Here is a 15,866-nt window from a genome sequence, read left to right on the forward strand (position 1 = left end):
TCGCGGCCCAGTGTTCGGGAGTGGTCTGTCTATAGCAGGGAGCTGGTAGGGCTGCCGGGCAAGGCTGGGCTGTGGCTCTGGTGGCTGTGGTCCTGGCTGTGTGTAGGGCTGTAGCTCTGGCTGTGTCTCAGGGGCAGCAGGTCGTAGTGGCTGGGGATGTGGCTGTTCCTGGGGAGGTCATACGGGTTCTGAGGGTACGTGGGGACCACCACACCGTTACAGCCCTGGAGAACACTCACCTTTGGTTCTAAAGGGAGGGTGGAGTGATGGAGGGATAGAGATAGGGGGATGGAGGGATGGAGATAGGGGGGGTGGAGGGATGGAGATAGGGGGGTGGAGGGATAGAGATAGGGGGTGGAGGGATAGAGATGGAGGGATATAGATAGGGGGGTGGAGGGATAGAGATAGAGGGATGGAGGGATATAGGGGGGTGGAGGGATAGAGATAGGGGGTGGAGGGATAGAGATAGGGGGGTGGAGGGATAGAGGGATATAGGGGGGTGGAGGGATAGAGATAGAGGGATGGAGGGATATAGATGGAGGGATAGAGATAGGGGGGTGGAGGGATAGAGGGATATAGGGGGGTGGAGGGATAGAGATAGGGGGGTGGAGGTATAGAGATAGGGGGGTGGAGGGATAGAGATGGAGGGATAGAGATAGGGGGGTGGAGGGATAGAGATAGAGGGATGGAGGGATATAGATGGAGGGATAGAGATAGGGAGATGAAGAGAGAAAGAGAGGCTTGAACTTTTCTGACTAATCAAAGTGATCATTCAAACACTTCATAGAAGAACCCTCCACAATAACCCCCTCAGACAGAGAGAGAGAACAGACAGACAACAGACAGAGACAACAGACAGAGACAACAGGCAGAGACAACAGGCAGAGACAACAGACAGAGAGAGAGAGAGAACAGACTGAGACAACAGACAGAGACAACAGACAGAGACAACAGGCAGAGACAACAGACAGAGACAACAGACAGAGACAACAGACAGAGACAACAGGCAGAGACAACAGACAGAGACAACAGACAGAGACAACAGACAGAGACAACAGACATACAACAGACAGAGACAACAGACAGAGACAACAGACAGAGACAACAGACAGAGACAACAGACAGAGACAACAGACAGAGACAACAGACAGAGAGGACAGACAGAGAGAGAGAACAGACAGACAACAGACAGAGACAACAGACATACAACAGACAGAGACAACAGACAGAGAGAACAGACAGAGAGAGAGAACAGACAGACAACAGACAGAGACAACAGACAGACAACAGACAGAGACAACAGACAGAGACAACAGACAGAGACAACAGACTGAAACAACAGACTGAAACAACAGACTGAGACAACAGACAGAGAGAACAGACAGACAACAGACAGAGACAACAGACAGAGACAACAGACAGAGACAACAGACAGAGACAACAGACTGAAACAACAGACAGAGACAACAGACTGAAACAACAGACTGAAACAACAGACAGAGACAACAGACAGAGAGAACAGACAGACAACAGACAGAGAGAACAGACAGACAACAGACAGAGACAACAGACTGAAACAACAGACAGAGACAACAGGCAGAGACAACAGACAGAGACAACAGACAGAGACAACAGACAGAGAGAACAGACAGACAACAGACAGAGACAACAGACAGACAACAGACAGAGACAACATACAGAGACAACCAGTCAGTTACACAGAAAAACAAATTCATCTTCCTCATGAGCTCATCTTCCTCAGAACTAAGGGGATGTCCATGACCCTTCATCCCCCGTAACTCACCCACATCATTGTTGCTGGAGGTGTGTGTGGCGGTGATGGTGACTATAGCAGAGGAGCAGTAGGACATCTACATAACTATATATCTATAACTCACCCACATCATTGTTGCTGACGGGGTGTGTGTGGCGGTGGTGGTGACTATAGCAGAGGAGCAGTAGGACATCTATATATCTATAACTCACCCACATCATAGACGTTCTTGCTGGAGGTGTGTGTGGCGGTGGTGGTGACTATAGCAGAGGAGCAGTAGGACATCTACATAACTATATATCTATAACTCACCCACATCATTGTTGCTGACGGGGTGTGTGTGGCGGTGATGGTGACTATAGCAGAGGAGCAGTAGGACATCTACATAACTATATATCTATAACTCACCCACATCATTGTTGCTGAGGGTGTGTGTGGCGGTGATGGTGACTATAGCAGAGGAGCAGTAGGACATCTACATAACTATATATCTATAACTCACCCACATCATTGTTGCTTGACGGGGTGTGTGTGGCGGTGATGGTGACTATAGCAGAGGAGCAGTAGGACATCTACATAACTATATATCTATAACTCACCCACATCATTGTTGCTGGATGTGTGTGTGGCGGTGATGGTGACTATAGCAGAGGAGCAGTAGGACATCTATATATCTATAACTCACCCACATCATAGACGTTCTTGCTGGAGGTGTGTGTGGCGGTGGTGGTGACTATAGCAGAGGAGCAGTAGGACATGTCGTGGTGGACAGGACTCTGCATCTCTACATAGCTGCTCTCTGTGTGTTTACAGGCCACGGCCTGCGGGTCATTGATGGTGGCGTAGGGGTTCTCACTGTTCAGAGAGCAGGTGCTGGACAGGGAACCCTTCATGTAGTCTGACAAAGACAAATAACACACTGAGAAGTAGGACGACAGGAAGACTTTTTACCAAGGTGAAGGTATCTGTTAGCGAATGATTCTGATATCAGCGATGACATTGTTAGCCTTTCAATGCATTCGTCATATCAACATTGGGAGACGAATACAACATGAGATTAGAATTCTACCCCAGGAGGTAAGACAAGTGAACACTAGTATCCACTGACAACCTGTAGATAAACAATTAAAAACAGAGTACAGGGTAAATCACACAGGACACACAACATTCACAGTATTAGTAACATATCACAGTATAAAGCATTTAAATCCAAAAGTAGTGCGTTTGTTTATGGGGTGTTGTGTTAGTTAGAGCCTGGAGGAGAGGACCAGAGAGGAGTGTGTGAGACCATCAGGAGGAAGGAACACACACAGAGGAGGAGATCACAGGCGTGCCCTGTGGAGAGAGAGACACAGAGGTCAAAACACACACATCAGTTCATACACATCAGTTCATACACAAACCAGAGTATGTGAGCGGTGTTGAGTGGTCTGAAATCCCGCTCATTGCATACAGAGCGGTGTTGAGTGGTCTGAAATCCCGCTCATTGCTTACAGAGCGGTGTTGAGTGGGCTGAAATCCCGCTCATTGCTTACAGAGCGGTGTTGAGTGGTCTGAAATCCCGCTCATTGCTTACAGAGCGGTGTTGAGTGGTCTGAAATCCCGCTCATTGCTTACAGAGCGGTGTTGAGTGGTCTGAAATCCCGCTCATTGCTTACAGAGCGGTGTTGAGTGGTCTGAAATCCCGCTAATTCATTAATTCATTAAAATCACCATTTATCCAACACCCATCTATTGTTGTGACTACCGGGACCTACCATTTAACCATCACCCATCTATTGTTGTGACTACCGGGACCTACCATTTAACCAACACCCATCTATTGTTGTGACTACCGGGACCTACCATTTAACCATCACCCATCTATTGTTGTGACTACCGGGACCTACCATTTAACCAACACCCATCTATTGTTGTGACTACCGGGACCTACCATTTAACCATCACCCATCTATTGTTGTGACTTCCTGGACATACCATTTAACCAACACCCATCTATTGTTGTGACTACCGGGACCTACCATTTAACCAACACCCATCTATTGTTGTGACTACCGGGACCTACCATTTAACCATCACCCATCTATTGTTGTGACTACCTGGACCTACCATTTAACCAACACCCATCTATTGTTGTGACTACCGGGACATACCATTTAACCAACACCCATCTATTGTTGTGACTACCGGGACCTACCATTTAACCAACACCCATCTATTGTTGTGACTACCGGGACCTACCATTTAACCATCACCCATCTATTGTTGTGACTACCGGGACCTACCATTTAACCAACACCCATCTATTGTTGTGACTACCGGGACCTACCATTTAACCAACACCCATCTATTGTTGTGACTACCGGGACCTACCATTTAACCATCACCCATCTATTGTTGTGACTACCGGGACCTACCATTTAACCATTTAACCAACACCCATCTATTGTTGTGACTACCGGGACCTACCATTTAACCAACACCCATCTATTGTTGTCTCTTCTTTAGTTGAGGACACTACATCACCACACTACATCACCACACTACCTCTCTTCTTTAGTAGTGGACACTACATCACCACACTCCCTCTCTTCTTTAGTTGAGGACACTACATCACCACACTACATCACCACACTACCTCTCTTCTTTAGTAGTGGACACTACATCACCACACTACCTCTCTTCTTTAGTTGAGGACACTACATCACCACACTACATCACCACACTACCTCTCTTCTTTAGTAGTGGACACTACATCACCACACTCCCTCTCTTCTTTAGTGGTGGCCACTACATCACCACACTCCCTCTCTTCTTTAGTGGTGGACACTACATCACCACACTCCCTCTCTTCTTTAGTTGTGGACACTACATCACCACACTCCCTCTCTTCTTTAGTTGAGGACACTACATCACCACACTACATCACCACACTCCCTCTCTTCTTTAGTTGTGGACACTACATCACCACACTCACTCTCTTCTTTAGTTGTGGACACTACATCACCACACTCCCTCTCTTCTTTAGTAGTGGACACTACATCACCACACTCCCTCTCTTCTTTAGTTGTGGACACTACATCACCACACTCCCTCTCTTCTTTAGTAGTGGACACTACATCACCACACTCCCTCTCTTCTTTAGTTGTGGACACTACATCACCACACTACCTCTCTTCTTTAGTTGAGGACACTACATAACCACACTCCCTCTCTTCTTTAGTTGTGGACACTACATCACCACACTACCTCTCTTCTTTAGTAGTGGACACTACATAACCACACTCCCTCTCTTCTTTAGTAGTGGACACTACATCACCACACTACCTCTCTTCTTTAGTAGTGGACACTACATAACCACACTCCCTCTCTTCTTTAGTAGTGGACACTACATCACCACACTACCTCTCTTCTTTAGTAGTGGACACTACATAACCACACTCATTCTCTTCTTTAGTAGTGGACACTACATCACCACACTACCTCTCTTCTTTAGTTGTGGACACTACATCACCACACTACCTCTCTTCTTTAGTAGTGGACACTACATCACCACACTACCTCTCTTCTTTAGTTGTGGACACTACATAACCACACTCCCTCTCTTCTTTAGTTGTGGACACTACATCACCACACTACCTCTCTTCTTTAGTAGTGGACACTACATCACCACACTACCTCTCTTCTTTAGTAGTGGACACTACATAACCACACTCCCTCTCTTCTTTAGTTGTGGACACTACATCACCACACTACCTCTCTTCTTTAGTAGTGGACACTACATCACCACACTACCTCTCTTCTTTAGTTGAGGACACTACATCACCACACTACCTCTCTTCTTTAGTAGTGGACACTACATAACCACACTCCCTCTCTTCTTTAGTAGTGGACACTACATCACCACACTACCTCTCTTCTTTAGTTGTGGACACTACATCACCACACTCCCTCTCTTCTTTAGTAGTGGACACTACATCACCACACTACCTCTCTTCTTTAGTAGTGGACACTACATCACCACACTCCCTCTCTTCTTTAGTTGTGGATACTACATAACCACACTCCCTCTCTTCTTTAGTTGTGGACACTACATCACCACACTACCTCTCTTCTTTAGTAGTGGACACTACATCACCACACTACCTCTCTTCTTTAGTAGTGGACACTACATAACCACACTCCCTCTCTTCTTTAGTTGTGGACACTACATCACCACACTACCTCTCTTCTTTAGTAGTGGACACTACATCACCACACTACCTCTCTTCTTTAGTTGAGGACACTACATCACCACACTACCTCTCTTCTTTAGTAGTGGACACTACATAACCACACTCCCTCTCTTCTTTAGTAGTGGACACTACATCACCACACTACCTCTCTTCTTTAGTAGTGGACACTACATAACCACACTCATTCTCTTCTTTAGTAGTGGACACTACATCACCACACTACCTCTCTTCTTTAGTTGTGGACACTACATCACCACACTCCCTCTCTTCTTTAGTTGAGGACACTACATCACCACACTACCTCTCTTCTTTAGTAGTGGACACTACATCACCACACTCCCTCTCTTCATTAGTAGTGGACACTACATCACCACACTACCTCTCTTCTTTAGTTGTGGACACTACATCACCACACTACCTCTCTTCTTTAGTAGTGAACACTACATCACCACACTACATCACCACACTCCCTCTCTTCTTTAGTTGTGGACACTACATCACCACACTCCCTCTCTTCTTTAGTTGTGGACACTACATCACCACACTCCCTCTCTTCTTTAGTAGTGGACACTACATCACCACACTCCCTCTCTTCTTTAGTTGTGGACACTACATCACCACACTACATCACCACACTCCCTCTCTTCTTTAGTAGTGGACACTACATCACCACACTCCCTCTCTTCTTTAGTTGTGGACACTACATCACCACACTCCCTCTCTTCTTTAGTAGTGGACACTACATCACCACACTCCCTCTCTTCTTTAGTAGTGGACACTACATCACCACACTCCCTCTCTTCTTTAGTTGTGGACACAACATCACCACACTCCCTCTCTTCTTTAGTTGTGGACACTACATCACCACACTCCCTCTCTTCTTTAGTTGTGGACACTACATCACCACACTACATCACCACACTCCCTCTCTTCTTTAGTTGTGGACACTACATCACCACACTCCCTCTCTTCTTTAGTTGTGGACACTACATCACCACACTCCCTCTCTTCTTTAGTTGTGGACACTACATCCCCACACTCCCTCTCTTCTTTAGTTGTGGACACTACCTCTCTTCTTTAGTTGTGGACACTACATCACCACACTCCCTCTCTTCTTTAGTTGTGGACACTACATCACCACACTACCTCTCTTCTTTAGTAGTGGACACTACATCACCACACTACCTCTCTTCTTTAGTAGTGGACACTACATCACCACACTACCTCTCTTCTTTAGTAGTGGACACTACATCACCACACTACCTATCTTCATTAGTTGTGGACACTACATCAACACACTCCCTCTCTTCTTTAGTTGTGGACACTACATCACCACACTACCTCTCTTCTTTAGTTGTGGACACTACATCACCACACTACGTCACCACACTACCTATCTTCATTAGTTGTGGACACTACATCACCACACTACATCACCACACTACGTCACCACACTACCTCTCTTCTTTAGTAGTGGACACTACATAACCACACTCATTCTCTTGCTCTTGGTTCCTCCTCATCTTTGTAAGTGATTTTGCACCTGTGTGTTTTATCCATTTCTTTATGAAAACACTCCATGACAGTAGCTAAAGCACGGGGCTCTAGCAGCACACAAGTAGACTATACAAATGCATGCTGGGCCGGGCACGCCCTGAGCTCATGAAGTGAGCGCTGCTGGAGAGGTACTGGAGCGAAACTGGAGCGGGCGAGAAAGCCGGCGTTCCAGCCTTTGGGAAACTCGCTCCTCGATCCGCGCTCCAGTCAAATTGGGCACACTCCACTCCTCGCTCCGCTCACATACTCTGACACACACACACAGCACACATGCAGTCACACACTACAGTGCAGGAAAGTCCTTGGGAAACACAGACCAACCACTCTGTCACATGAGCTGATTTTCTTCATAAGGACATAGTGGAGTCTCATACTCTACCTCTGTAGTACTGTTCATGGTAGGAGCTGTAGCGTCTGTCTACACGGTACACACCTACAGAGATGTTAAAGGGACAGATTAAGAGCCTGTCTACACGGTACACACCTACAGAGATGTTAAAGGGACAGATTAAGAGCCTGTCTACACGGTACACACCTACAGAGATGTTAAAGGGACAGATTAAGAGCCTGTCTACACGGTACACACCTACAGAGATGTTAAAGGGACAGATTAAGAGTCTGTCTACACGGTACACACCTACAGAGATGTTAAAGGGACAGATTAAGAGCCTGTCTACACGGTACACACCTACAGAGATGTTAAAGGGACAGATTAAGAGCCTGTCACACGGTACACACCTACAGAGATGTTAAAGGGACAGATTAAGAGCCTGTCTACACGGTACACACCTACAGAGATGTTAAAGGGACAGATTAAGAGCCTGTCTACACACCACAGAGATGTTAAAGGGACACACTGTACACACCTACACAGATTAAGAGCCCTACACACGGTACACACCTACAGAGAGATGTTAAAGGGACAGATTAAGAGCCTGTCTACACGGTACACACCTACAGAGATGTTAAAGGGACAGATTAAGAGCCTGTCTACACGGTACACACCTACAGAGATGTTAAAGGGACAGATTAAGAGCCTGTCTACACGGTACACACCTACAGAGATGTTAAAGGGACAGATTAAGAGCCTGTCTACACGGTACACACCTACAGAGATGTTAAAGGGACAGATTAAGAGCCTGTCTACACGGTACACACCTGCAGAGATGTTAAAGGGACAGATTAAGAGTCTGTCTACACGGTACACACCTACAGAGATGTTAAAGGGACAGATTAAGAGCCTGTCTACACGGTACACACCTACAGAGATGTTAAAGGGACAGATTAAGAGCCTGTCTACAGTACACACCTACAGAGATGTTAAAGGGACAGATTAAGAGCCTGTCTACACGGTACACACCTACAGAGATGTTAAAGGGACAGATTAAGAGCCTGTCTACACGGTACACACCTACAGAGATGTTAAAGGGACAGACTAAGAGTCTGTCTACACGGTACACACCTGTCTACACGGTACACATGTTTTGAACAGTCAGTGTTTTTGGCCTTCTATTCAGCAGGTGTTCCTAATGTTTTGAACAGTCAGTGTTTTTGGCCATCTATACAGCAGGTGTTCCTAATGTTTTGAACAGTCAGTGTATATGGCCATCTATACAGCAGGTGTTGCTAATGTTTTGAACAGTCAGTGTATATGGCCATCTATACAGCAGGTGTTGCTAATGTTTTGAACAGTCAGTGTATATGGCCATCTATACAGCAGGTGTTCCTAATGTTTTGTTAAACAATCCCAAATCAACTTGTATTTACAATGGGTTTTATAAGGGAGTCATCAGACATACCCAGTTCATCGAGGTTATAGTAGGCTGTCCACTCTGGAGCACTATTCCTGTTTAACCTCTTGTCCTTCACCTGGGAACGAAACACACACAGACAGACTGAGGGCCCCAACAACAGTAGCTGCTGCACGTGGAACAGCTAATGAGGACCACAGGAAGAGTAGCTGCTACAAGTGGAACAGCTAATGAGGACCACAGGAAGAGTCGCTGCTACACGTGGAACAGCTAATGAGGACCACAGGAAGAGTAGCTGCTACACGTGGAACAGCTAATGAGGACCACAGGAAGAGTAGCTGCTACACGTGGAACAGCTAATGAGGACCACAGGAAGAGTAGCTGCTACACGTGGAACAGCTCATGAGGACCACAGGAAGAGTAGCTGCTACATGTGGAACAGCTAATGAGGACCACAGGAAGAGTAGCTGCTACACGTGGAACAGCTAAGGAGGACCACAGGAAGATTAGCTGCTACACGTGGAACAGCTAATGAGGACCCAGAGGAAGAGTAGCTGCTACACGTGGAACAGCTCATGAGGACCACAGGAAGAGTAGCTGCTACACGTGGAACAGCTAATGAGGACCACAGGAAGAGTAGCTGCTACATGTGGAACAGCTCATGAGGACCACAGGAAGAGTAGCTGCTACACATGGAACAGCTAATGAGGACCACAGGAAGAGTAGCTGCTACATGTGGAACAGCTAAGGAGGACCACAGGAAGAGTCGCTGCTACATGTGGAACAGCTAAGGAGGACCACAGGAAGAGTAGCTGCTACACGTGGAACAGCTAAGGAGGACCACAGGAAGAGTAGCTGCTACACGTGGAACAGCTAATGAGGACCCAGAGGAAGAGTAGCTGCTACACGTGGAACAGCTAATGAGGACCCAGAGGAAGAGTAGCTGCTACACGTGGAACAGCTAATGAGGACCACAGGAAGAGTAGCTGCTACACGTGGAACAGCTAATGAGGACCACAGGAAGAGTAGCTGCTACACGTGGAACAGCTAATGAGGACCACAGGAAGAGTCGCTGCTACACGTGGAACAGCTAATGAGGACCACAGGAAGAGTAGCTGCTACACGTGGAACAGCTAAGGAGGACCACAGGAAGATTAGCTGCTACACGTGGAACAGCTAATGAGGACCCAGAGGAAGAGTAGCTGCTACACGTGGAACAGCTCATAAGGACCACAGGAAGAGTAGCTGCTACATGTGGAACAGCTAATGAGGACCACAGGAAGAGTAGCTGCTACGCGTGGAACAGCTAATGAGGACCACAGGAAGAGTAGCTGCTACACGTGGAACAGCTAATGAGGACCACAGGAAGAGTAGCTGCTACACGTGGAACAGCTAATGAGGACCACAGGAAGAGTAGCTGCTACACGTGGAACAGCTAATGAGGAACACAGGAAGAGTAGCTGCTACACGTGGAACAGCTAATTAGGACCACAGGAAGAGTAGCTGCTACACGTGGAACAGCTAATGAGGACCACAGGAAGAGTAGCTGCTACATGTGGAACAGCTAATGAGGACCACAGGAAGGGTAGCTGCTGCACGTGGAACAGCTAATGAGGACCACAGGAAGAGTAGCTGCTACATGTGGAACAGCTAATGAGGACCACAGGAAGAGTAGCTGCTGCACGTGGAACAGCTAATGAGGACCACAGGAAGAGTAGCTGCTACACGTGGAACAGCTAAGGAGGACCACAGGAAGAGTAGCTGCTACACGTGGAACAGCTAATGAGGACCACAGGAAGAGTAGCTGCTACACGTGGAACAACACACAAAGAACCAACAAATAAAATACACGTTTCTTGGAGATGCCAATGTACAGGCAACTGCCAGAATAATGGAAACACTTGAGTAAATGAGGGATACAAAGTATATTGAAAGCAGGTGCTTCCACACAGGTGTGGTTCCTGAGTTAATTAAGTAATTAACATAGTAATGGTAGCTTTTATGCTTTCCCATACAATGACAATGCCCCATACACATGTCAGGAGTGGTCACTGAATGGTTTGATGAGCATTAACAAAGGAAATAAAGCATATACCCCTGGCCGTTTCAGTCTCCAGATCTCAACCCAACTGAACACTTCTGGGAGGTTGTGGAGCGGCGCCCGAGACCAGCGTTTTCCAACCACCATCAACAACAACACCAAACGATTGAATTTACTGGTGGAAGAACGATGTCACATCCCTCCAATAGAGTTCCAGACACCTGTAGAATCTATGACCAGGTGCATTGAAGCTGTTCTGTCTGCCTCATAGTGAAAACTATTCATTTTTATGTTGTTTTGTTTTCTTTATTTTGGCAGTTGCCTGTATGTACTCTTATAGCATAAATAAAGTGAAGGTTCTTCGCCACCCACCTTGGCCCTTCTGGTCTTCTTGTCAGGCTTGGCGTAGTGGCCAGCGTAGGTACATGCTCCCAGAGTGTGGTAGGCGGGATTAGTGAAACATTGACTGACGTTGCTGATGGTAGGGGAGGAGTCTAGAGAGGAGAACAAAGCCTGTACACTGATGCCCTGCTCACCACGGAAACATCAGCTTGTAGCACAGGACTCTACACACACACACACACACAGCTCCATCGGGACATTTTCAATACAAGCCTGTTAAAAACAGAGGTTTCATCAGAAAGCTGAGTTTGCTGAGAACACAAACAGCAAGAGAGAGGAGGATCTAGCTGGAAAGAGAGTTCAGTCAGATCACCCCTGAATTTAGTTAGATCACCCACAATTTCAGTCAGATCATCCCAGAGAGCTGTGGAGAGGGACCACACTGTAAAGAGACAGTCCTGTGGAGAGAGACCACACTGTAAAGAGACAGTCCTGTGGAGAGAGACCACACTGTAAAGAGACAGTCCTGTGGAGAGAGACCACACTGTAAAGAGACAGTCCTGTGGAGAGAGACCACACTGTAAAGAGACAGTCCTGTGGAGAGAGACCAGACTGTAAAGAGACAGTCCTGTGGAGAGAGACCACACTGTAAAGAGACAGTCCTGAGGAGAGAGACCACACTGTAAAGAGACAGTCCTGTAGAGAGAGACCACACTGTAAAGAGACAGTCCTGTGGAGAGAGACCACACTGTAAAGAGACAGTCCTGTGGAGAGAGACCACACTGTAAAGAGACAGTCCTGTGGAGAGAGACCACACTGTAAAGAGACAGTCCTGTGGAGAGAGACCACACTGTAAAGAGACAGTCCTGTGGAGAGAGAGACCTCACTGTAAAGAGACAGTCCTGTGGAGAGAGACCACACTGTAAAGAGACAGTCCTGTGGAGAGAGACCACACTGTAAAGAGACAGTCCTGTGGAGAGAGACCACACTGTAAAGAGACAGTCCTGTGGAGAGAGACCACACTGTAAAGAGACAGTCCTGTGGAGAGAGACCAAACTGTAAAGAGACAGTCCTGTGGAGAGAGACCACACTGTAAAGAGACAGTCCTGTGGAGAGAGACCACACTGTAAAGAGACAGTCCTGTGGAGAGAGACCACACTGTAAAGAGACAGTCCTGTGGAGAGAGACCACACTGTAAAGAGACAGTCCTGTGGAGAGAGACCACACTGTAAAGAGACAGTCCTGTGGAGAGAGACCAAACTGTAAAGAGACAGTCCTGTGGAGAGAGACCTCACTGTAAAGAGACAGTCCTGTGGAGAGAGACCACACTGTAAAGAGACAGTCCTGTGGAGAGAATCCACACTGTAAAGAGACAGTCCTGTAGAGAGAGACCACACTGTAAAGAGACAGTCCTGTGGAGAGAGACCAGACTGTAAAGAGACAGTCCTGTGGAGAGAGACCACACTGTAAAGAGACAGTCCTGTGGAGAGAGACCACACTGTAAAGAGACAGTCCTGTGGAGAGAGACCACACTGTAAAGAGACAGTCCTGTGGAGAGAGACCACACTGTAAAGAGACAGTCCTGTGGAGAGAGACCACACTGTAAAGAGACAGTCCTGTGGAGAGAATCCACACTGTAAAGAGACAGTCCTGTGGAGAGAGACCACACTGTAAAGAGACAGTCCTGTAGAGAGAGACCACACTGTAAAGAGACAGTCCTGTGGAGAGAGACCACACTGTAAAGAGACAGTCCTGTGGAGAGAATCCACACTGTAAAGAGACAGTCCTGTAGAGAGAGACCACACTGTAAAGAGACAGTCCTGTGGAGAGAGACCAGACTGTAAAGAGACAGTCCTGTGGAGAGAGACCACACTGTAAAGAGACAGTCCTGTAGAGAGAGACCACACAGTAAAGAGACAGTCCTGAGGAGAGAGACCACACTGTAAAGAGACAGTCCTGTGGAGAGAGACCACACTGTAAAGAGACAGTCCTGTGGAGAGAGACCACACTGTAAAGAGACAGTCCTGTGGAGAGAGACCAGACTGTAAAGAGACAGTCCTGTGCAGAGAGACCACACTGTAAAGAGACAGTCCCGTGGAGAGAGAGACCACACTGTAAAGAGACAGTCCCGTGGAGAGAGAGACCTCACTGTAAAGAGACAGTCCTGTAGAGAGAGACCACACAGTAAAGAGACAGTCCTGAGGAGAGAGACCACACTGTAAAGAGACAGTCCTGTGGAGAGAGACCACACTGTAAAGAGACAGTCCTGTGGAGAGAGACCACACTGTAAAGAGACAGTCCTGTGGAGAGAGACCAGACTGTAAAGAGACAGTCCTGTGCAGAGAGACCACACTGTAAAGAGACAGTCCCGTGGAGAGAGAGACCACACTGTAAAGAGACAGTCCCGTGGAGAGAGAGACCTCACTGTAAAGAGACAGTCCTGTGGAGAGAGACCAGAGGGAGTAACCCTGACTGACTTAGTTAACATGACTAAGTGGTAGAGTCTGGAGCGTCTCACCAGAGAGGGAGTAACCCTGACTGACTTAGTTAACACGACTAAGTGGTAGAGTCTGGAGCGTCTCACCAGAGAGGGAGTAACCCTGACTGACTTAGTTAACACGACTAAGTGGTAGAGTCTGGAGCGTCTCACCAGAGAGGGAGTAACCCTGACTGACTTAGTTAACACGACTAAGTGGTAGAGTCTGGAGCGCCTCACCAGAGAGGGAGTAACCCTGACTGACTTAGTTAACATGACTAAGTGGTAGAGTCTGGAGCGTCTCACCAGAGAGGGAGTAACCCTGACTGACTTAGTTAACACGACTAAGTGGTAGAGTCTGGAGTGTCTCACCAGAGAGTGAGTAACCCTGGCTGCTGATCCTCAGGGCAGGGCTGTAGGACACACTGGGCATGTGCTGCCCTCCTTTCTCTCTCTGGTGATGCCGCCACCACACCACCACCCCCAACACGGTCATGATGAAGAGGAGGAGGAAGATGATGCCCATGACAGCGCCCGCTGACTGGTGCTCTGATGCCAAGGCCGGGCTGATCTTAGTGTAAGGATTCAGCTCCTCCATCATCAGGGCAGCTGGAATAGAGCGGGGGGGGGGGTATATTTATATAAACACACAAACACTAACACAGATCACCATTAATACACACAGAAACACCAGACCTGGATCAGATACTGTAGTAAACACCAGACCTGGATCAAATACTGTAATAAACACCAGACCTGGATCAAATACTGTAATAAACACCAGACCTGGATCAGATACTGTAGTAAACACCAGACCTGGATCAAATACTGTAATAAACACCAGACCTGGATCAAATACTGTAATAAACACCAGACCTGGATCAGATACTGTAGTAAACACCAGACCTGGATCAAATACTGTAATAAACACCAGACCTGGATCAAATACTGTAATAAACACCAGACCTGGATCAAATACTGTAATAAACACCAGACCTGGATCAAATACTGTAGTAAACACCAGACCTGGATCAAATACTGTAGTAAACACCAGACCTGGATCAAATACTGTAATAAACACCAGACCTGGATCAAATACTGTAGTAAACACCAGACCTGGATCAAATACTGTAGTAAACACCAGACCTGGATCAAATACTGTAGTAAACACCAGACCTGGATCAAATACTGTAGTAAACACCAGACCTGGATCAAATACTGTAGTAAACACCAGACCTGGATCAAATACTGTAATAAACACCAGACCTGGATCAAATACTGTAATAAACACCAGACCTGGATCAAATACTGTAGTAAACACCAGACCTGGATCAAAAACTGTAATAAACACAAGACTTGGATCAAATACTGTAATAAACACCAGACCTGGATCAAATACTGTAATAAACACCAGACCTGGATCAAATACTGTAATAAACACCAGACCTGGATCAAATACTGTAGTAAACACCAGACCTGGATCAAATACTGTAATAAACACCAGACCTGGATCAAATACTGTAATAAACACCAGACCTGGATCAAATACTGTAATAAATACCAGACCTGGATCAAATACTGTAATAAACACCAGACCTGGATCAAATACTGTAATAAACACCAGACCTGGATCAAATACATACTGTAATAAACACCAGACCTGGATCAAATACTGTATTATACACCAGAC

At 46.8% G+C, this 15,866-nt stretch overlaps 1 protein-coding gene across 1 annotated transcript in view; it reads right to left on the reverse strand.

Moving 5' to 3' along the window:
- Nucleotides 1-15,866, reverse strand: part of LOC135530560 (multiple epidermal growth factor-like domains protein 11) — a gene marked incomplete at its 5' end in the record, with an annotated part of 72,963 nt that continues 57,097 nt past the window's right edge. Inside the window, 6 exons of the mRNA XM_064958858.1 lie at nt 1-247; nt 2,460-2,672; nt 7,946-7,999; nt 9,366-9,435; nt 11,731-11,886; nt 14,517-14,785. Coding sequence (XP_064814930.1) covers nt 30-247; nt 2,460-2,672; nt 7,946-7,999; nt 9,366-9,435; nt 11,731-11,886; nt 14,517-14,785 — 980 coding nt within the window. The remainder of the gene's footprint in view (nt 248-2,459; nt 2,673-7,945; nt 8,000-9,365; nt 9,436-11,730; nt 11,887-14,516; nt 14,786-15,866) is intronic.

This window comes from Oncorhynchus masou, unplaced genomic scaffold, assembly GCF_036934945.1.
Source record: "Oncorhynchus masou masou isolate Uvic2021 unplaced genomic scaffold, UVic_Omas_1.1 unplaced_scaffold_1380, whole genome shotgun sequence".
In the NCBI taxonomy this organism is placed as follows: domain Eukaryota; kingdom Metazoa; phylum Chordata; class Actinopteri; order Salmoniformes; family Salmonidae; genus Oncorhynchus; species Oncorhynchus masou.